Here is a 25883-nt window from a genome sequence, read left to right as displayed (position 1 = left end):
ATTCAACAGAATTTGCTTCTAGTGTTGACACACATGATCAATGGACCATCGTGATTATGCGTTATTTCAAATGAGCAGCCAACTACAACAGAGTAAATAATTAAGTCTTCAAAACTGTGTATTGGGAAATCTAAGACCAATGGCCACCTCCACCGTATTTAAAAGTTGCATATGTACTACAACACAAATTTCATAATTAACACCATGGTTCAATGGCTTTTTGGGCCGCCAAGGCGTAAAAATGCACTAGAATTATAAACTAAAGCTGAAATACCTAATTAAGATAGTTTTCCATTAACTTGCAGAAACTAGTACATAAGAATCTTCTTGAAAGATGAAACTTTTTACACACCATGACACATTTACTTAATAAACGTGAGCACAACCTCAAATTTTAGCTTAAAATACTATTAGTATCCAGCACTATTCAAATCTCAGCCTTCAAGATGAAATACCACAGAAGGCCTCAAGACCAAAGAAAAATAGTCCAGTATGAAGGAATACAAGTACAAAATAAACTACAAATATGAAAAAAAAAATTTACAATGTAATATCAGAGAACCTGGTGATAGATGTAAGATAAGTTTGAATGTGTGTGACTTGCAATAATAAAACTACTCGACACGCTTAGAAGACAAAGATGCTATGTGAAGGACGGCATAGTCTAGAAAGTATTTAGTGAAATGAGCAATTTAAAAATCTTTAAAGACAATCAGACATCTAACTTTGTGTGGAGAAATCCATGAGCGTTGCATCTTGTCCATGGAATACTTTAAATTAGAATACCTTGGCGAAGATCAAATATTTAAGGTAACCGAACAATATTACTTAAATACATTTTGATATTGCAAAACTTCATCCCTCACTTTTTGAACTGTGCACCAATATTCGCAAAATCTGCTAATATATTCAGCAAGCACAGGCGTAATTGGTATAACGCATTTCTGCTATTCTAATATCTTAAATGGAACATGAAATTTACTATAGTTCACAATCATATGTCCACAATTATCAATGAAAATAAAAAAAACCCGTACTGAAACCAAAAAACACATGAAAGACTGAAGATAGGCTTTTAAGAGGAAAATGAAGACCTTCGTTTTCTAAATGCTTCGATAATGTGGATTTGACAATAAACCAGCAATATGCTATGTGAAATGTTGAATGCATTGGAATATATACGAGAAAATGACAAATGTCTATGATGATCATGTAGAGTAGGGTTCCATTGCAGTATAGGACCAGTAAAGCAGCCCTGGAGAGAAAGAGAAAAAAAAGAAAAAAAGGGGGAAAGAAAGAAAGGAAGGTACGCCAACGCAACTTAGTGTCTGAGCCAAGGCATAGCTGTCTCTTGATGTAGAGCTAATTGAACTGTTTATCGTCACGACGAAGACCGTGTTACTCCAAGCATTCTCACTCAAGGGTGCTCACCAGAAACACACCCATATCGTAGACGTTCTCAACTCCAACTCTATCCCATCTACAGAAAACGAATTAGAAACACAGTACATAGCACATGCCAAGAGAGCTGTGTTTTAGATTTGACGTACGGGGAAATCATATGCCACAAAGAACTAGTATGCACAGCTCATACATCTCTCTCTCTCTCTCTCTCTCTCTCTCTCCTCTCTCTCTCTCCTCTCTCTCTCTCTCTCTCTCTCTCTCTCTCTCTCTCTCTCTCTCAATAACAAAAATCACAGTAACTGTCCAGAAATTGCACTTAATAGTGAAAAATTATCAGCAATTCTACCTCTAACTGTCCAGAAATTGCATTTAATAGTTAAAATTATCAGCAATTCTACCTCTAACTGTCCAGAAATTGCATTTTATAGTAAAAATTATCAGCAATTCTACCTCTAACTGTCCAGAAATTGCATTTTATAGTTAAAATTATCAGCAATTCTACCTCTAACTGTCCAGAAATTGCATTTTATAGTGAAAAATTATCAGCAATTCTACCTCTAACTGTCCAGAAATTGCATTTTATAGTTAAAATTATCAATTCTACCTCGTAACTGTTCAGAAATTGCATCTAATAGTTAAAATTATCAGCAATTCTACCTCTAACTGTCCAGAAATTGCATTTAATAGTTAAAATTATCAGCAATTCTACCTCTAACTGTCCAGAAATTGCATTTTATAGTTAAAATTATCAGCAATTCTACCTCTAACTGTCCAGAAATTGCATTTTATAGTTAAAATTATCAGCAATTCTACCTCTAACTGTCCAGAAATTGCATTTTATAGTTAAAATTATCAGCAATTCTACCTCTAACTGTCCAGAAATTGCATTTTATAGTTAAAATTATCAGCAATTCTACCTCTAACTGTCCAGAAATTGCATTTTATAGTGAAAAATTATCAGCAATTCTACCTCTAACTGTCCAGAAATTGCATTTTATAGTTAAAATTATCAGCAATTCTACCTCTAACTGTCAGAAATTGCATTTTATAGTTAAAATTATCAGCAATTCTACCTCTAACTGTCCAGAAATTGGCATTTTATAGTTAAAATTATCAGTAATTCGAACTCTAACTGTCCCGAAATTGCATTTTATAGTTAAAATTATCAGCAATTCTACCTCTAACTGTTCAGAAATTGCATTTAATAGTTAAAATTATCAGCAATTCTACTGAAAATTCGAAATATATAACTCTTACAACCAACCATGTATATGCTACTATTTACTCGATAAATGATTTCCCATTTACCCTTATCAAACTGCTATTAAGCCACACGTTACTAGTCTTGATCAAATGAGTATAGCTAATTCTTGATCTTCATATGTAAATCTAAACCACTTCTTATTGTCTAACCATTCATTACGTCTTCAGTTCGCGACTTAGGCAAACAACTAAACTAAAATAACGCTTTATAGAAAATTTACAGGAAATATCAAGACCATGATTTTCTACGCGTTGCGTAATAAATAATACTCCCCAATTGTACAGGCCACAAATACTTTCTATTACTGTAATATTACAAAAACCCGCTCATTTTATCAATTAGATGTGTAATATAAAAGCGTGTGTGATTTTTTGTATGCGACATACAAGCTAAATTTTCAGGAAATGAGCAAGTTTCTTGCGCTAAGATTTCAACATAGAGAGAGAGAGAGAGAGAGAGAGAGAGAGAGAGAGAGAGAGAGAGAGAGAGAGAGAGGAGGAGAGAGAGATATAATAATACAAATGTAAAGTTATTTGAAAAGACGCCTGATAGATGCACTAGTTCATCAGTGTTACGGTGTCGGTAAATTGAATTCTTAGGCTAAGTGTACTAATATCGGAGTTACGCAACAAAGAAAAAAATATAGTTACGTATTTCACAGCAAAGCAAAAAAAAAAAATTTTTTTTTCTTGCATAAAGTTGAATAAGCAATAATATTGTCATATGCTGAAACTGTTCTTATTTACACAAAGGTTCATAACTAATGACTTTTTTAAATGTTGAAACTGTTCTTGTTTACACAAAGTTAAATAACAATGACATTTCTAAATGCTGAAACTACAAACTATCTTGTTTCTGACATATGACAAAACGATCGTGAAAAGGTCATCTGTCAGTACCCAATAAAATAAAGCATATATTACAGAAGACTTAAATACCATGAGTGAAAGGCACTAAAACCAATGAAAATACGGCTCCTCTAATAATTCACATTATGCAATTAAAAATAAATAAATTCTCTCACTATATCAGTGTAACCTTTTTCCCTTTGAAAAAAAAATATGTCCTGATATTCTCAAAAGTCCAAGCCAGTTTTCTCGACCAAAAAAAATTGTGGTATTTACTAAAGACGACTAGTGGGTGGTAACATTAAATGTGTGTGTGTGAGAGAGAGAGAGAGAGAGAGAGAGAGAGAGAGAGAGAGAGAGAGAGAGAGAGAGAGAGAGAGAGAGAGAGAGAATTGGGCCAAGTTACCTGTAATACAGTTCTGATCATACGAACACAATCATACACAGGAGCATATCACGGGGTGACTAACACACTTTACACACTTAAAGTGGAAATCCTATCCATCACGCGAGACAGGATATGTCTGGTATCGAAAGCTGCTGTCTCCCTTTCGCATTTACATTTGACTGCGCTACAAAACTTTTGTAGTCTGTGAAACGCATTTCTGAGATTCTTGCAAAGACTTTTGGATAAATATATTTAATGAAAAAGCTGCTAACAAAATGAAATTACCCAGTAAAACAAAAAAAAACAGAAAAATAAAAATAACTTACTGCAACACTTATGAATTTGAATACTGCACACAAAATGTCCATATTTCACTAAACGGAAAAACAAAATACTATATGACTTTATTCTTTGATAACATTCAAGTAGAAGAGACTCCGAAATCTTAAAAAAAAAAAAAAAACACCCAAGAAAAGAGTCAGCTAAGTAAGGCATATACTTGGGACTAAAAAGAAAGCTACCAGCCAACAGATAGGATACAAGTAACAAGTTACTTTACTATTACTTTTAGGGGTTCATTTCTCGCCCTCCACCAAACACTAAAGCTCTGTTCAGGCGGGCCTTGGTGTGTGATAAAATAATTTCTTTCCAGTTAATATTTTGCTCTGTATCGTTATCAGTTATTTCGCTAGCATTTGTATTCAGGCTTAATAGTTTTCAGGTCACTATTATAACACTTTCTAAAAAGATAAGTCTTCAGGTTTTAAGTTAAACTTGCAATGGCTAGTGGTTACCGGTTTAAACTAGATGCGATGTTTGTGACAAGCAACATGGGGAAAAATTACTTCCATTCTCTATTCCTTAAAGAAGAATTCTATTTAAGGACGTTGCAATTAAATGAAGGAATGCTTGCAGGCAGCAGAAAAATACACAAACTATATGAATACATATACACATATATATTTATATTGAAGTCAACTAATTCCGGTTCTACAATTAATTAAAAGTCTCAACACAAATAGATTATCAGTAATATTACACAACTAAAATAATGATAGGAGAAACATGAAATTATAGTATATTTCTACAAATGACTCCAAAGAACAAAGAAGCAACAGAACAAGAACATGTATCTACATATGAATATAAAATATACCTAATACAATATGTCGAATAATACTACATTGGATCCCTCTCTCGTAAACTGCTCTTTTTCCTTTACTTCTACTTAAAACGAAAAGTCTGCCATACTCTTTACACCTTCTCCTCTTTCCGCATACACCTGACAAAACTAAGATAACTGAAAAATTCTTCTTCACTTCACTGAACTTGAGAAGCTAATTTCCACTTGGTAAGGGTAGAAGAGACTTTAGTTATGTTAAGAAGCTCATGTATGAGAAAGGCACTCCAAAATCAAACCATTGTTCTCTAGTCTTGGGTAGTGTCATAGCCAATGTACCGTGGTCTTCCCCTGTCTTGGGTTAGTTAACATGACTGAGGGTACACTCAAGCAGGCACACACTCGTTTCCTTTTTTTTTCCTTTCCTCCCTTGGCTATTTTCTCTGTCGGAGCCCTTAGGCTTATAGAATTCTGCGTTTCCAACATGGGTTGCAGCTTAGCTAGTAGTAGAAATATTAGTAGTAATTAGGAAATCTTAATATAGCAATGTAACAAACTAACAAAGACCAGACACAAATTTGGCTAATGACGCAATCGTGTGCTACAGTTAAATCGCTATCTATACTTAAAACATCATCAAGGAGATTTTTGGCAACCAAAAAAAAGCATTAATGTGTATTGATATTATTCTTTATGACAAAGGAGGAAGCTATGTCACGCATCCCAGATTTTAAATCTAAATAATAAAAATAATAATGTACAAAATTGATATAATTCTGGGGCTCATCAAAATTTCGGAAGCTATCAAATAGGTTACAAAACTACCCCGCCGGTCTTGAAATCTAAGCACCTGATAAGGTTACCAATTGAATTTTAGCTTTTCAATAAAGTAAACTAGTAATTAAATCTCATCTTTCAATAGAATGAAAAATATTCATAATCATATATATTCATAATCATATATATATATATATATATATATATATATATATATATATATATATATATATATATATATATATATATATGTATATGTATATATATATATATGTATATATATATATATATATATATATATATATATATATATATATATATATATATATATATATATATATATATATATATATATATATATATATATATATATACCCTTCTGCACTGGCCAGCGTGATGAAAAATGGTCAAGCCCTAGATATGAATTGACACGTCTGAGGCGTTTTTCTTACAAGACTAATATATATATATATATATATATATATATATATATATATATATATATATATATATATATATATATATAGAAAAATAGTTGTTTGTGTGTGTATATACATACAACTAATTATGTACGTGGCCGAGTAAGTGTGCCTTAACAGAAACCTGTTGAGAAAATAGTTGTTTGAAGTGGCAACATCTGCACCTGACATACTGCTAATTGCTCTACCGTTTTCTTCTCACAGGTGGACAATTTTCAAACAAAATTATGGCTTCTCCGTATGCTCAATTCACCAACACACCTAAAATGAGAACGCGTGTGCAAATATATTCCCTAAAAGATCATTTAGTACAAAAACCTCCTCAGCATTTTTGACGAGATGCAGATTTTACAACAGCAAAGTTTGTCAAGTAGCAGAACATTTGCTTGCTCTAGTCTGCGTCCAACCGCAATCCTCCTGGCTTACGATCTCTAAAAGCAATACTTTCCCTTGAGCATGAGAGATCGTGGGTTTCTCTTGTCCTCTGTGGTCGAACATTAATTGTTGGCAATCAGTAAACCAATGAGAAAAAACGTTAAATAGGTCACAGTAGCTAAATAGATTAAGTTGCTTTTAAGTACACTCCTCTCTCTCTCTCTCTCTCTCTCTCTCTCTCTCGCTAAGTACACCACTCCACTCTCTCTCTCTCTCTCTCTCGCTATCACTAACACACCTTTTCGCTCTCTCTCTCTCTCTCTCTCTCTCTCTCTCTCTCTCTCTCTCTCTCTCTCTCTATCACTAACACACCTTTTCGCTCTCTCTCTCTCGCTATCACTAACACACCTTTTCGCGCTCTCTCTCTCTCGCTATCACTAACACACCTTTTCGCGCTCTCTCTCTCTCTCTCTCTCTCTCTCTCTCTCTCTCTCTCTCTCTCTCTCTCTCTCAAAAACTTTCTTGCTGCTCTCTCTCTCTCTCCATAACAATTTCTATTGCATTCTTCTTCTTTCTATCGCCCTTTCTTTCGATATCTCTATCCCACTTTTCTTCTCTTACCCTTTCAGATAATTCTAAATCCACCAATAAACAACGTCCTCCTTTCACTCCTCTCTTTCTTTCTCCCATTTTCTTTCTTTCTTCCTCCCACTTTCTTTCTTTCCTCCTCCTACTTCCTTTCTTCCTTATTCTATCAGGCTCCTATTCAATTTCAAAGTCTAGTTATGCCATCAATGTTTTTAGTGCCGAATCACAAATAACGGTCGATTGCACATATAATTGGCCCTCAACAAGTAATCCAGACTAAGGATTGGAACTCGACAAATAAATCTCCGCTCATGGACATCAATTTTGATTTGAGCGATTCTTTCTACTAAATTTAACGCACCATTTAATGTTTGTAAATAAAATGTTGAGTTAAACGCAAGAACTGGGGACTAGAAAAAAAAAAAAAGCGGGCCAATTATATGTGCAATCGACCGTTATTTGTGATTCGGCACTGAAAACATTGATGGCATAACTAGACTTTGAAATTGAATAGGAGCCTGATAGAATAAGTAAGAAAGGAAGTAGGAGGAGGAAAGAAAGAAAGAAAGTGTGAGGAAGAAAGAAAGTAGGAGGAGGAAAGAAAAAGTGGGAGGAAGAAAGAAAGAAAGTGGGAGGAAGAAAGAAAAAAAGTGGGAGAAAGAAAGAGAGAGGAGTGAAAGGAGGACGTTGTTTATTGATGGCTTTAGAATTATCTGAAAGGGTAAGAGAGAAGACAAGTGGGATAGAGATATCGAAAGAAAGGGCGATAGAGAGAAAGAAAAAGAATGCAATAGAAATTGTTATGGAGAGAATTGTTATGGAGAAAAAAAAAAAAAAAAAAAAAAAAAAAAAAAAAAAAAAAAAAAAATGTCCAACGTGGTTAGACCACCTTGATAACTCGTCACACTAAGGCCCACTTCTAGAGAGTGGATTAGATTACACGTCTTAAATGCCTTTGTGTGTTCTATTAAATTCGATCTAACTCTGGAAAAGAAGTACCAGACAGGCCTACCTAAAATACCATGCAAGGGTCGTAGTTCCAATGGGTTAGCAAGAATGGTGGTTAAACACGTTCGTCCCTAGGGATGTAGTCAACTTCTTCAGTTTTGACCGAATGACTGGCATAAGCGTACGGCTTAATTAATACAAGTTATACTAGGCAGAAACATGAAAATGAAAGTGAACAGTCACACGAGATTCGTAAAGCATGACTTGGACAGACAAAGTAACTAGTTTAATTACAAACCTCTAATAAATATGGTCTAGCCAATGAAAATGTCACATTTCAGTCTCATACAGATAAAAATTTATTTCTAGAGAAAAATTAACAATTCATAAAATCAATTCAATTTAAAGTCTCTCTTCAGGGTGGCGAAAGCATACAACTGTTCCGTTCTCTAGTCTTGGGTAGCGACATAGCCTCTGTACCATGGTCTTCCACCGTCGTCTTTTTTTCTTTTTTTTTTTGGGTGGGGGGTTTAAATCCAACCCTCCACTGAAGTCGAGTGAACTACTTCTCGGGCGGGTCCATATAAATCATCTAACGAAACATTTTCATTATAACTTATACAATTCTTTGATTGTAGCATCTTCCAAATCATATGATCTTGTGGAAAGTAATGTCTTTAGTTTCTTCTTAAATTCAATTGCTCACTTTAAGTCCTTCCTTTCAGTTGGCAGTTTATTATAGTGTCTAGGCGCACAGTAGCTAAAAGCCCTTTCACTAAATTTACTATTTGTTCTTGGTTCAGATAGCTTATGTTTGTCACTCATGTGTCTTGTGTTAACATTTGTTTCTAGTTCTAGTTTATTCAGGGATTCTTTTAGATATTTTGGTTCATTTTGGGGTAGAGTTGTCCTGCTTGAGGGTACAATCGGCTACACTATTCTATCTAATCTCCCTTCCTCTTCTTTTAAGCTTTTGCGTTTTATATATGAAAAACTTATTTTAATGTTGCTACTGTTCTTAAAATATTTCATTTCAATTGTTCATTGCGTCTCTTGTATTTCTTTATTTCCTTTCCTCAGTGGGCTATATTAACCTGTTAGAGCCCTGGGACTTATTGCATCATGCTTTTCCAACTAGGGTTGTAGTTTAGCTAGTAATAATAATAACTGTAATTACATCAAGGTTGAGTGTCCCAGGTACCTTGACCGAAATCTGACGTCGGGGACAGTTGTCCTTGCGCCAGAGGTGACGCATAAATGACGTCAGACCTGTCTCCAAAGTAACAGCCTCGAGTTATAGATAAAAGCTTGATATAGCCATGGGAGACCCTACCACACAGATTATTAACTGATATTATTATATGTGTTTCCCTATCACCTATACAGAACATTAAAAAAGTAGTCTATTCAGCTTCATACAAAAAAAAAAAATTTATAATATAACCTTATCAAGAATTGTAGTATGGCCCATTTAATTTTCGAATTATGTACAGTTGGACGCAGGAATTTCTGGCACATCTCATTCTAAGGAAGTGTGCCCCGTAATACACTAGGCGTGCAGCAAGTTCCTATGTATATCCCTGCTCACCATCTCTGCCTACATTTTCTGTTTGGTTACTCACAGCACAGTAAGGGTGTGACCGGGTGCACTTCCTAAGAGAGAGGTGCGACAGTTATTCATGTGTCAAACTGTACATCCAGTGGCTTCTACCGAAGAACAAAATACTTTGTAATTATATGATTCATCTGAATCAATTTCTTGAAAATAAAAATTCCTATGCAATTGCCAGGACTAAATTTCTCATCATTGATATTTGATCCTACTAGATTGGTTTGTCATATATAATTTGCAGTATAATTCTCACATGTTTTCCTTATTTTCAGTCTTTTCTTTATTTTCCTGTCCTATGGTTTAACCTTATCTTGGCAACATTCATAATACACTTTCAATATAGATATTACCGTATTAATAAGTAAGTAATGTTACAGGAGTATGCTTTGTGGAGCGTAATAAACGGCCTAAGATGCGAGTTACTGCTCAGGACATACTTATCATAATTAATCATCGTAAGATACAAGTGAGAATTCCTTATTGCAGGTCCTCCCAACGCATAACTAGTCTTTACTGAAAAATTATGAAAAACTAAGTCACTCAACTGGAATCTGTTACAAGATGATTCTCAATCATTGAAATGGCTACCTGATTGCATATAGGTATAAATCAATTATTGGCATGACGCCGTACTGCACAGACATGACACTAGCAATGCTTAAGTATTTTAAGTTTTAGCAAATTGTCTTCAATAAGTTGCCCATATCAATAACTATTTGAAATTTTGGTTGAATTTGAAGATACAGAATATTATGAAGAGTTTGTGCTTTTAGCCCACTAAAACATAATATGCAAGACCTTAAAGGTCACTCATGAATGGCTGAGGCAAGGGAGAGCGACAATACCCTAGAGACTAACCACACAGACACTATCAGAGACGAACCCCACTCTCCAACTAAGCTAGTTTCAGGCAATGGTTGATAACCCAGCCGGTAAACCTATAGGCTAGGCCAATCCCTCACCTCCTTAGCTTACAAGAATGGTGAGCTATCGAGCTTGAGCGGAATTCGAACCCCAGTCCTGCTATCGCGGGGCAGGGACGTTTAAAATAGACCACCACAATATATTTCCGCCAGAATGGGCAACCAATAACATATAACTGGTCTGAAGCAAACCTGAACGTGCATACGCCTCTCAAAAGGTTATTAGAAAGGTAACAGTGGGCCATTTCTACACGATTGTGGACAGTTCAGTAGCAATTTCATTAAGCCTACGACTGCAAAATCACCGTTCTGCATGAAAAAAAAAAAATTCTTAAAATATGACTTTCAAACTTCCCTCAAGGTTCCTCGAGTTCAAGTCCCATTATCTCTCATAAGTACTACATCTAACCAATGACTTAAGAGCAAATTATTAAGCGGACCAGGGTCAAGAATGTCTTGGTACAGTAACTCTCACTCGCTTTTGCTGATTCAGACAGAGCCACGAGTACACTACCATTATCGAAGAATATTACCTACAACAATCAATTCTATAAACACCTGGTTCGGTAATTTACGTTAGTGTGTGGTTTCCGACTGTATCTCAAGGAATACACCCTCTAACTATGATATGACTGACTTCCCCTCTCACCGGAGCATGACGATATATAGATAGGCTATATCATCATCATCTACGCCTATTGACGCAAAGGGCCTCTGTTAGATTTCGCAAGTCGTCTCTATCTTGAGCTTTTAATTCAATACTTCTCCATTCATCATCTACTTCGCGCTTCATAGTCTTCACCCGTGTAGGCCTGGATCTTCCCACTCTTCTAGTGCCTTGTGGAGCCCAGCTGAAAGTTTGATGAACTAATCTCTCTTGGACAGTACGAAGAGCATGTCTAAACCATGTCCCTCTACCTCTCATCATGATATCATCCACATATGACATTAGAGTAATCTCTTATAGTTTAATTTCTAAACCTTTCCTGCACTTTGTAATGCGTAGAACAATCTGAGATGGTGGAGAAGGATTGGCCTGGATTGGTGACAGGAATTTAACAGACCTTGAGTATGCTGATGATACTGTCCTTGTTAGCAGAACACTACAGGATTCGCAATGCTTGCTTACCAGAATGCATGAAATATCACACGAAGTTGGGGTGAAGATAAGCAATGCTTGCTTACCAGAATGCATGAAATATCACACGAAGTTGGGGTGAAGATAAATAGAAGTAAGAGAGATGATGAGAACGGAGTATGCAATGAAAGATGAAATATCGTTGGAAGGATAAAGGATTAATGAGGTAGAATCATTTAAGTATTTAGGAACAATGATCTCCAATACAGGGTCTCTAAAATTAGTTTAGTGAAAGATTGAAAAAAACAAATCAGACAATGGCTGGGTAAAGTAAAATTTGGAAATCAAATCACCAGAAATTACTTATAAAAATTATACTATATATATATATATATATATATATATATATATATATATATATATATATATATATATATATATATATATATATATATATATATATATATATCAGTTTAGTGAGATCGGTGTTACTCTATGGACATGAGTATGACGATGATACAATCTCAAATTAATTCTCTTTTCTTACGCTGCGTTATTCCTATCCTTATATATATATATATATATATATATATATATATATATATATATATATATATATATATATATATATACATATATACACACACTTAGATTATATATATATATATATATATATATATATATATATATATATATATATATATATATAAAACCAGACACTTAAAAGGGAAGATTTATCAACCTTGCTTAATGCAGGTCTTAATAAAAATCAAAGCAAAACATGTCTGCTCAAGGTCATCAAACATGCCCTTCACAGAGAGAGAGAGAGAGAGAGAGAGAGAGAGAGAGAGAGAGAGAGAGAGAGAGAGAGAGAGAGAGAGAGAGAGAGAGAGAGATACAAAGCAGCAGCTTGCTTCATGCACCAAAACTCTTACCGACAACAGCGGTTCCATCTACTCTCACACTCGAACAGTTAAAGGGGAGGAGAGGCACTTAACTATAACTAAACCACAACCCGTTGCCAACTTCCGCACCCTTGCACCACAACGGCTACTATCGACGCCCTGGGCAAACAACTCGAGCAACTGGGGCGAAATTACTCGAAAGGGAAATAACAAAATTGGTCACGCTTCGCAAGTCGGATAGTTATAATTCGCCTTTAAGCAAAGGAAAACTATTCAAGTTTCTCGGATTATAATAAAAGTAAATTTTCGTAGAAGAACAGTGGTGTTAATTGTACACCTAAATAATAGCTGAATGCGTGCTTACAAGGCCGCTACTATAATTCTCATAGGTTTTAAACAACTAAATTAACAAGGATATATAAATGTACACCTATTTAAGCATAAATAGGTGTACATTTTTATATCCTTGTTAATTTAGTTGTTTAAAACCTATGAGAATTGAAGTAGCGGCCTACTAAGCATGCATTCAAACAAATATACTATATATATACACACACAAAGCTAAAACAAATACAGCCGTTCCTAGTCCACTGTAGGACAAAGGCCTCAGACATGTTTTTATTCATGTCTGGGGCTTGGCCTGTTTTAATCACCAGGCTGGCCACTGCGTATTGGTGATATTGAGAGACTTTAGCCAGACAGCTTACAGAAAAACAACTTAGTATGGGTGACCATGACTAGTACAGTGGAGCTTTGCTGATCATGGTGAAGCCTCTATCTTCCAACTCTTCTTGTGCCTTGTGGAGCCTAGCGGAACGTTTGGTGAACATACCTCTCTTGGGGAGTGCGAAGAGCATGCCCAAACCATTTCCATCTACCCCTCAGCATGATCTCATTCACATATGACACTCTAGTAATATCTCTTATAGTTTCATTTCTAATCCTGCCCTGCGATTCAACTCCCAATACCCTTCTGAGGACTTTGTTCTAAAATCCACTAAATATATTGGAGATTTATCATCGTCATACCATGACTCATATCCATAGAGTAACACAGATCTCATTAAACTGATTAGTCTGATTTTTATATGTAAAATTGCCGAAGATTTGGCTTCCAAATTTCATTTAACCTACCCACTGTCTTATTTTTTTAATCTTTCACTAAACTCGAATTCTAAAGACTCCGTATTAGAGATCATAGTTCCTAAATACTTAAATCAGTCTACCTCATTAATCCTTTCTCCTTCCAATGATATTTCATCCATTATATACTCCGTTCTCATCATCTGTCTTTTTGCCATAAATCTTCAGCCCAACCTCGTGTGACATTTCATGCATTCTAATAAGCAAGCATTGCAAATCCTGTGGCGTTCTGCTAATAAAGACAGTACCATCAGCATACTCTAGATCTGCTAAATTCCTATCACCAATCCAGTTCAATCCTTCTCAGACTGTTCTATGCATTAAAAAATCCTTAAGGAGGATAAACATAGATAACACATTCCCTTGGAGTACTCAGTTATTCACTGGAAATTCATTTGATAAGACTGTTAACATCAACTATGCACTTGCTATGCTCATGAACAAACTTAAGCAAATATACATATTTAAGAGGATTTTCATAATAACGCAGGACTCTCCATGAAATTGGCCGGTCCACACTATCAAAGGTTTTTTCATAGTCCAAAAATGGCATCAAAAGTGGATAGGGTAGCTATATTCTAAGCATTGTTGCACATGTCTAAAAATGAAAATTTGGTCAGTGCAACTTCTACCTTTTCTAAATCCTGCTGGTTCATCTCTCAGCTTTTCAACAATCTTTCTCTCCAGTATCTTTAGAATAAGAATACTATATATTTTCATAACTGACGTAAGTGTTATGCCTCTGTAATTATTGCAATATATATATATATATATATATATATATATATATATATATATATATATATATATATATATATATATATATATATATATATATATATATTATACAAACATAATACATAAAATTCAATTTACGTAATTTCATATCGTATGAAGTTAAGGAAACGTATTTGTACGTACATGTAGCACAACCAAAATACTTCCAAGCTGCACAAAATAGAAGACTGGAAACCCCCCACCCCCACCCCCCACCACCAAAGTAAAAGGCACCATGTCTACCTTCAGACGAGAATCACCAAGGAAGGAATCAAATACTTTCCCTTCACATAAGTGTCGATAAAAAAAGATTGGCCTTAATATCCCCCCCCCCAACCCGTACAAATTCACAAATACCTATTAAATAAAAAACTATAAAAGTAGCAGTACTGTAAAAGCAGAATATATGTTTAAAAAACTCTTAACAAGAAGCTAACTCCGGAGAAAAAAAAAAAAACTGCTTAAAGCAACTAAGAACAAAAACGATTAACCACTGCCATCCGAATAATTAGGAGGGACCAGGCATTGGCTGGCACGAATGTGTAACACTTACAAGTACCTTAAAAAAATCCACATAAACTATCTAGTTATCATGACTACCTTACAACTACCCGCAGCCTGGACAGGAAACGTCGGCGAGGAATAAAGTTGCTTGAAAATTGCACTTTTCCATAATAGAAATTAATTCAACTAAACATTGTAGGATATTTACACATTGGACGACTTTTACATGAATATCATGGACGTATCATTACAAGCTAAGCTGCAATCCCAAAGGCTTCAAAGGGTTAAAGTAGCCCAGTGACGAAAGGAAATAAATAAAGATAAATAAAGCACAATTAATATAAGATGTTTCAAGTACAGTAAAAACATTTATTAGATCTTCCATATATAAATTATAAAAGACAGCCTATGTTACAAATAAAAACATTAACTGCAAGTTTGGACTTCAGAAGTAATAATTAAAATTAGTACGGAAAATATCCTGCAATATGACCAGCTATAAAATGATACAACCACCTTACTCATTGTACTAACAAACATCTTGTACTCCTCCGCATCAGCTGACATACACCAAATTGAGTAGCTTCTAGCACTTATGATATAGCCTAAATACCTCGCCTTTTAAGTACATGGGTGTGATGGCTCCTAACCAATAGTATGGAGCTAAAATTATGGCATTCTCATATTCATTCAATCATAATATTAACCTGAGAGAACAGCTGCTTGTATTCAATTTCAACATTTGGAGGAAAACAGAGTAGAAAACTTCCACAAATATGTAAATACTTCAAAACAAACAACTCACTGAAAGGAATTAGAAAATACCAATTAACAAGATCTACGACGCAAAGAATATATTGGATATAGTTTGATTCATTAATTCCGGTACAATTCACGAGAAGCAGAAGAAACGTTTGACAGCTGACACTGCAGCAGTTAACGCTGTGCCTAGCTAAATATACTATTGTCAACATTGTCAGTAAATCATAGTTGCTAAGCTTGTAAACACGATAAATATTTGTTTTAAAACAATTTTACGAAGTGTTAAGCAAACATTTTTCTATACAAACATCAAAACTTTAATACAAATGCTTTTGGTCACGTGTTTACATACTCGGCAACTTCTTTTTACAGGCTGCGTTGCAAACAGTTTCTCTGAGCCAAACGCAATATTATCTGCTAAAACGTATGGCTGACAGACGTCAGCTTAGCTTTCCATGATGTGTACCGGAATTAATGACACTCGCTGTGCCACTAAGGGGAAAAAAATAATTGACAATGCTGTACAAATGTATTGAGCCACGAGACCATTTAGCGCCTACTATCCATGCCAGGGAACGAACACCCACCGGTCCCCCTGCAACGAGGCAACAACCTTTTGGTATTCCAAACAGGCGTGCGCAGCCCGGGCCATAAAGAACAATGGTGGTATTGGGTCCGGGGACCATCACTCGCATCCTTGCACTGCTAAAAAGATCTTTATGGCCAGTGCCTGGAAACACCGCATCTGTTCTATCAAATACTGTAGCTCTGACATTATGTGCGATAATCCAGACTCCCTATACATCTGCTATGAAAGTAGGCCTATATCTGTAACTTCAGCCATCAATTTTCCGCTAGATCCCAAAACCGACAACCACACCCTTAAAACAAATATTCTGACGAATAAAAATAAGCTTGACAACTATAGTAGATAAAGTCACCATCAAAACAATCTATTCATCGTCCAATCTAATTCTTTCTAAGTAGGCCTATATGTAACATTAAACAGATATGTCTTATCAGATTATATCTCCAAGAAAATCCTAATTACACAAACCATTTTCTGAAAGTATGATAATAGAACCACGAGAGACCAACTTTTATTAGGTCAGTATCTCTCTCAGCAACCGGCAGATAACACATACCTTTTACACGGTAAAGGTTATACTTTAAACATTTTAGCTAAAGGGACATAAAAATAATGAGAATTTGTGTTGTTTATCACTCAATGGGCGAAAATTAGCAACTTGCAATACAAAAGGCTGGTCAAAAGCCATAAGCACCAGCACACTACTAGGTAATTAACTTGCACAGAGATTAGTTCGTTTCCAGTCTGAACTGTATTCTTATCAATATCTGTAATTTTTTTTGGATATATAAAAAAAATCAATATTCTGGATAGAGGCAATTAGTATCTAGCAGCACGCATTTTATATATATATATATATATATATATATATATATATATATATATATATATATATATATATATATTATATATATATATAAAATATTTCCTCCCACGCCTATTAACGCAAAGGGCTTCAGCTATATATATATATATATATATATATATATATATATATATATATATATATATATATATATATATATATACACACACCACAAACAACAAATACAGCCGTTTCTAGTTCACTGCAGGACAGAGGCCTCAGGTAAGTACTTATTCATGCTGCCCAACTGTGGACTGGTGATGTTGGGAGACCTTTGTCTGATTGCTCACAGCAAACCAACCTGGTATGGATGGCCCTGACTATAGTCAATTCTTTTTAGTGAGGCATATTTGCACAGACTCGATGGGGTGCCCTTTAAGCTCGGAAAATTTTCCTGATCGCTGATTAGTTGGACAAGAAAATTCTAACCAATCAGATAGCAGGAAACTTTTCCGAGCTAAAAGGACACCGCTGCGAATCGGTGCAAACGCGCCTCATTAAAAAAAAATGAGTATAGTAGAGCTTTGCTGATCATGTCGATATACAAACCTTTCACCACGTTAAGGTTCCTTAGCAAGGTATGGATGGAAAAAATTATATATACATATATATATATATATATATATATATATATATACATATATATATATATATATATATATACATATATATATATATATATATATATATACATATATATATATATATATATATATATATATATATATATATATATATATACATATATATATATATATATATATATATATATATATATATATATATATATATATACATATATATATATATATATATATATACATATATATATATATATATATATACATATATATATATATATATACATATATATATATATATACATATATATATATATATACATACATATATATATATATATATATACATATATATATATATATATATATATATATATATACATATATATATATATATATATATATATATATATACATATAAATATATATATATATATATATATATATATATATATATATAAATATATATATATATATATAAATATATATATATATACATATAATATATATATATATATATATATATATATATATATAAATATATATATATATATATAAATATATATATATATATATATATATATATATATATATATATATATATATATATATATATATAAATATATATATATATATATATATATATATATATATATATATATATATATATATATATATATATATATATATTAATCATATATAAGGGTAATATAATTGCAAAAATAAATGTTCACACATTACTCGAGAAAACAAGAGAATGCTTTTCATTGCATTCGAAATAAAGTACCTCCATGAATTTACAGCATGGTGAATTTTAAACGCAGCTAGACTAGGCTACGTGGGTAACATAGTATTGGCACTTTAGTGGTGTAAGAGGAAGGAAGGCATGCAAAAAGTGGGTGCACTAAAACACACAAGATCAAACAGGCTATCTCATAATAGTTAAGCCCCAATTGTGATACAGAAAGCATTTTGTACTGCAAACTAATTAATAGTAAACAGGGCGACATGGGAAAAATATCAAACCTGAGGCGAGGTGTATATCGAGCTTAATGCTTATTGTACTAATATAACAATATGAATATGCAGTATGTATAAGGGAAACCATCTTAGGATATCATTATTTAAGCAAAACTATAGAACGTGAAAGTTCTCACAACTACAAGCCACAAAAGCATATTCTAAATAAAACATGTAGGTCCCCTTAAAAATGTCCAGAAAAAATTCTATACTAATATCAATATCACTAGCTAAGGGAAAACTCTAGTTGGAAAAGCAGGACGCTATAAGCCCAAGGACTCCAACATGGGATAATAGCCCAGACAGGAAAGGAAAAACTTTATATGAGAAACAATGAATAATAACTAAAATAAAATAAATAATTATCAGTAACGACGTTATAATATATTTACAGTATATCAATCTGATCTACATAAAAAAAAAAACATTCCCTACAAGTTTGACCTTCTGGAGTTCTAGCTATTCACTCAACTGCTCGATTAAAACGATCACTCCACAATCAAGTGAAATAAAACTTCTGGAATAATTTCTAAAACAACAACAATTTTTACATTATGGACTACACTACACCCGCATACATTCAATGGAACACGCAAATAAACAGAACCTGGAGCAGGCAAAATCAGAATTGGAACAAGGTAATGTAAACAAGATCACTGTTGCTGAAAAAGGAAAACTTGAACCGAAGATAAAACTTACAAATGTACCAGATGATGATGATGATATTATTCAAAGTCTGAAGCTTAAGAACCAGTGGCTAAAAAGACATTGTAGAAAATGATGATCATAATGCAAGATAATTCAAGAATGAATATACATTAACACTATATTATAAAATGTACACCTAAGATAATAAAAGGACTACACAATAGGGATAGAATTACCCCTGCACTAATTAAATTACACTGGCTGCCGGTAAAGGCGAGAATCTTATACAAGCTACTCTTACTAACGTTCAATATACAGAACCAAAATATCTAAGAGAATGCCTGAAAAAGCTAGAACTAGAAACAAATGTTACCATAAGACACATGAGTGACAAACAGACTATCTGAACCAAGAACAAATTGTAAATTTGGTGGAGGGGCTTTTAGCTACTGTGCGCCTAGACATTATAATAAACTGTTAACTGAAATGAAGGACTAAGAAGAAGAAACTAAAGACATTACTTTTCACAAGATCATGTGATTTGGAAGATGCTACAATCAAAGAATTGTATAAGTTATAGCCTACTGAAAATGTTTCGTTAGATGATTGACATGGACCCGCCCAAGTTCACTCGACTTCAGTGGAGGGTTGTAATTAAACCCAAACCAAGTAAACAAGCAAAATGGAAATCAACTTGTTCCATAGCTGCCACAGAATTCAACCCACACAGGCTTATAATTATAAAAAATATGCACAATAGAGTAATATATACATATACACATATATATATGCCTACACACACACACATATATATATATATATATATATATATATATATATATATATATATATATATATATATATATATATATATATATATATACACACACATATATAGGCCTACATATATATATATATATATATATATATATATATATATATATATATATATATATATATACACACACACATATATAGGCCTACATTATATATATATATATATATATATATATATATATATATATATATATATATATATATATATATATATATATATATATATTATATAGACATATTCTATATAAATAGGCCTACACATTTATATACATACACATACAATTAAAATGGTTACAAAGTGTAAAACCAAGATACATGATAAGTGATAAGTGTCAATACAGTACTTAATAAAAATAATGACAGGCTAATCCTGCAACCAAACTGATAAATTTAAGTCATATTACAAATACATCAAAATCAACAAAAGCTAGTCATAAAATCGAATATCACATAAAAAAAGTTTACCAAAACCAAAATACTGTACAGCATATAGCCAAGTTTAGTATCAAAACTATATTACTATACAGTAAAATAACATTAGATACCATGACAAAATATTAGCAATACACAAAATACTAAATAGACAAAACAAGATTATCAAAGAACATAAAATAGGCCTACTCATTGGAAATCAGCAAGCAGTCCCTTCCAAATAGGCTACTTGACGGTAAAACAAATAATTTGAAAGTACTGTACTTTCTCAATTTTGGAATGGTTATTTACAACAGTACAAATGGATACAGTATAAAATTTCAAATAAGCTACATGTACATCATATGTCTGGTTGTTCTGGATAGATTTTGAGAATATGGAGCTGGGGAGAACCAACAGTAGGCCTAAAGACATGCATCTGGGGTAAGCAACTACATTTAGTTAAAGTTAAGAGGGTGGACATGATAGTAGTTTTGGAGGATCGAAAATTCATTTATCTTACAATTATACATTCTTTGATCATTTATTTCATATTCACCAAATTTCATGTCTGTCGCTCTCTTGGTATAACTTATTCTATTCTAATAAAAAAATCTTTTCCGTACTAAGCTGCTTACACTATCGGGATTGTTTTTTAAACTGGGGATGCAAATCGAGTTGCAGTTCTTAAAATATTTTCCTTTCCTCACTTGGGTACTTTCCCTGTTGGAGCCCTTGGGCATACAGCATCCTGCTTTTACAACTAGGGTTGTGGCTTAGCTAACAATAATATAAAATTATTAGCAGTTGAGCCACTTTCCTTGTCATCCAACAGTAGAAATAAAAAACAGTAGTCAAAATAATAAAACCTACAGCAATGTAGCCTAACCTAACTTTCAGTTAATGGGTCTGAAAATAAATTACACAACACTACTTGAATATGGTACCAGCCCTAACTTAGGCTAATTACTAAAGTAGGCTACGTCGTGACGATGTTTAGTTAGTCTAAATGCCTAAATTTAGTAATCCTCATTACATCCGTTGAGGCTCCCAGACAAGACAAAGAATGTTTGAATTATAAATGAATTAATTGAAACGAAGTGCTTGGCCGTGAAAACATGGGACCAGTGTCATTTTCGAAGAGAACTGACCCTTTTCTGTAAAAAGCATCTTTTCCCGAGGTTACATTACCCTGTAATAAACTACAATAAAACCAAAACATGATTCCCACTCAAAATAAAAAATAAAAAATCCTACGTTACGAAATTTGCAGTAATAACCACAAAAACAACTGCACGTAATTGTGTTAAGGAAATAAAAATATTCTTTTAATGATATAATGTTACAATTTCATCCTTGGCAGGCTAACAATACGAGAGAGAGAGAGAGAGAGAGAGAGGAGAGGAGAGAGAGAGAGAGAGAGAGAGGAGAGAGAGAGAGAGAGAGAGAGAGAGAGAGAGAGAGAGAGAGAGAGAGAGAGAGAATCTTCAAAATCTGACCTGATAAACCAGCTGAGACCAAGGGATCTCGGGGGGGAAGAACGACGGGGGATGTAAAGTTACTGAAAAACATGCAGAATTATTCTATAAAGCCTCCCTGCAACTTACCTTATCACTTGGTATGCTTCTAGCACCCATCGTTCCGAGGAGATGGTGTCGGAGAAAAGGAGAAAATCCGCCCTTGTAAAAAAATCCAGGTGGGCCTCTCACACTCTCGAGTGTTTACAACGAAAGTTGCGTTCTCACTTAAACGGGACTTTCATAAAAGCACTGAATACTCGTTTCCCTTGTATAACAGACTCAACAGCATAATATACACACTCGCAACACGGACAAAACGTTAAAAATAGGGCCATAAACGGACTGCATCATAATACATCCTTACCCGATCACTGACAAAGCTACACAGAGTCAAGATGGCCGTCCGACCTGCGCACAATAACAACAATCCTCCCTACCCTTCTCTTGTGACGTCACACGAGGGTTGTCGCTGCCTTGTCCAAGTTCTTCCTTCACGGTGTTATTCCTAAGCTTTTAAAAGCATACATAGCGAAGAAATAGCTTTAATGTAACTAATATTAATCCTTGTATCATCTATACAGTTTGAGCGTCAGTCTTCCTTAGCAGATGTGTAACTTTTCTTTTTACACACACAAACAATACCTATATAGCCATGTTTTATATAAATGTGCATGTGTTACCGGCTGATGATGACAATATGATAATTATGGTAGAGGCGTGCTTTCAAACGAAGAACAATCTGCAACTGATTAGACATACTTGTGGAAAACTATTGAATACTATTGTATATGGACCAAGAATGTTTGTCGATATCAATACATCTACGTGTACAATAGCTTAAAAACCTAATCATTTGATTCATTATTCTTTAGTCACATGATCAAAATATCACATTATTCTTTAGTCACATGATCAAAATATCACATTATTCTTTAGTCACATGATCAAAATATCAGTCACTTTACTTTTACTTTGAGTGAAATCATTCGATTTTCTTCCGTCAGTCCACAGTACATCAAGACTGATTCTTTTCATCTTTTGTAAGTGTCTTTCGGTACCACCCTTGACGAGTTAGAGAGTCATGTGTATTAGCTGTCTCTGTAGATAGCAGATAAGCCTAAAAATACTGGTTCGACCCATTAAATTGACTGACAGAAAACCTGTTTTCTTGTATAATTAATCGTTTAGGGAGCAAATTCAGTACTTCCATAAAGAAAAATGCCCAAGTTGATTATTGATTGTATTTTAATCTAATTTGTTCAATTTTAGACCACTAGTGTCTCATACCCTTTGTGATTTCACATATTACATAAAGGAACATAAAGCAACGTTCGTGATTCAAATCTATTGATTATAGAAGAAACAAGATATAAAATTTTTACTAAAAAATGTGTACTATTGGTTAAAAAAAGATACAATTCGTCATTTCATGGAGTCCACATATATGCTTAGGCTAATATGTAAAGTGTCTGTGTTCAGTGACCAAAACCTACAATTTAAAAGGAACATTCTTTGCTTCTAGCCGTCTTTCACACACTTTTCTCGTTTTCTACATAAAAAAAACACTATGAATAAAGTATTAGTTTCTGTAATACCAAGACATCTTCCGAGACACTGATTATAAATATGAAACTCCCGTAAATTATGGATTAGGCTACACATTTTTACTAAAAAGACGTGCTGCTTATATTCCGTATGAATGAACATTAGTGCCATAAAATATTTAAATTTCCCAAATTCCAGTGACCAGAAATGAACAAGTGGCGAAGGCAACTTATAACATAATATAACCAATAATTGGCTATTTAACACTTTCATTACAAGAAACTGGAATAATATAGCTACAGCTAGACTTATTTTTCCTCTAGCATTCTGTGGCGATAGCAGTCTAGTTACCCCCAACTCACTCACACTATGCATCTAAATTAAGTAAGTGTAGCTATGAGTAGAAGAGCAGTTGAAGAAAAAATCCCTTTGTAGTGTCTACAGTGCCCCGCATGAGGGCAACTGGCGGAGCCAGCCCTCAAGGTGTAGCAACGTGACGAGTTGGATGCATGGTGGCCTCTACAAGTCGTGGTCACTATTGTTTTGCGGAAGGTTGACAACAATAGTAACAAGAATTGTAATGTCCGCTAAAAAGACATTAAGGGAAAACTCTAGTTGGAAAATTCAGGAAGTGTCGGCTTTGCGGAAATTCAACGCCGTTGTACAACAGGAGAACAGCAACTTCCCCCTCCACTAGCATTCAAGAGAAGATACACAGCAACGTAAAAGATCCATATTTTTAATGACTATATGAACAAATGGCCTGACCATTATTATCTTCAAGGGTAAAGGGAAGTAACGCAAAGAGAAAATTTGCAGGAAAATTATTTTTTTTTCTTTTGTGAATGAGTTAAAACGACTTATTCACCTAATATCAGTCAAAGTCACAACCACCTTTGCGTCTCCTCAGCCATATACAAAAAACATGCTACTGATTGATTATTTTGATTCACTTAATTCAATGAAAGTTGTTCTTATTAACCTATATTCTCTACATAATTGACAGGAAATTTTGCTTAAAACCTAAACATTGCCAATTAGAATAGTTATTGATGTTGACTGTTGACATTTAGGCATTATCCTAATGATTGGTAATTAGCCAGCACTTCAACATTTAACCCTACATAGCCATTCTCATTAATTTTATCCAAGATATAATTCAAGTATTTACATCCTCACGTATATCATTTCTATCATATGCATGGTTAAGAAAGAACTGTTAGTGACATTTTGTTGCAAAAAAAAAAAAAAAAAAAAAAAAAAAAAAAAAAAAAAAAAAAAAAAGATCGGAAAGAGATTGGTCAGCGTAAGAAACCAGCGTTAATGGAATTTTCATTTTAAATGTCAAAACAACCCTTAAAAGAGACAAGTTCTGTAACATATCACACATGAATCACCCGAAAATAGAAGTGAATTGTATGTATATCTGATCAAATCGATTGACTCTCGTTAATGACATTTTCATTATTTTAAGAGAATCACCAGTGGTTGAACTTTACCTTGTTTGCATTGCAGCTCGATACGTTTCGCTTTCAAAACATCACTTAAATCAACTATTACTACAATAGCGACCATTTTCCATCTCTATCCATTTTCTTTCTTTTCCAACAATTGCAGCTATAAGACTGTCATAGTTTCACCCTAAGCTAATTTGATAACTAATTATGGTAATATTGATGTATCATTTGATACCACTTGTTAACACAGTCATGTAAACTTTACTACCAATAAAAAATGTTTCTTACTGTAAAAAGAAATTAGAAATAATATAAGTTTTAACGAAACATCTTTAATTAACAAAAACACTTCATAAAAAGGAGTTAACTACAGGAGTGAATAAATGTTAAATAAGACTCTACTTGATTTAGTCTGTTCATGAGCATAGCAAGTGCAAAGTTAATGTTAATGGAAATTAATGAATTTCCAGTGAACAGCAGAGTACTCCAAGGGAATGTATTGTCACCTATGCTGT

At 33.7% G+C, this 25883-nt stretch overlaps 1 protein-coding gene across 1 annotated transcript in view; it reads right to left on the bottom strand.

The window, feature by feature from the left end:
* LOC137653409 (ubiquitin-like protein 3) overlaps positions 1-22767 on the bottom strand; it is a 318975-nt gene extending 296208 nt beyond the window's left edge. The window contains exon 1 of the mRNA XM_068386772.1: positions 22454-22767. Within this exon, the coding sequence (XP_068242873.1) occupies positions 22454-22483 (30 nt within the window). The 5' untranslated portion in view covers positions 22484-22767. The remainder of the gene's footprint in view (positions 1-22453) is intronic.
* Between the last annotated feature and the right edge of the window lie 3116 nt (positions 22768-25883).

Source organism: Palaemon carinicauda, chromosome 14 (genome assembly GCF_036898095.1).
Source record: "Palaemon carinicauda isolate YSFRI2023 chromosome 14, ASM3689809v2, whole genome shotgun sequence".
NCBI lineage: Eukaryota > Metazoa > Arthropoda > Malacostraca > Decapoda > Palaemonidae > Palaemon > Palaemon carinicauda.
Note: the sequence above shows the minus strand (reverse complement) of the source record. Positions and strands in the feature narration are given on the sequence as shown.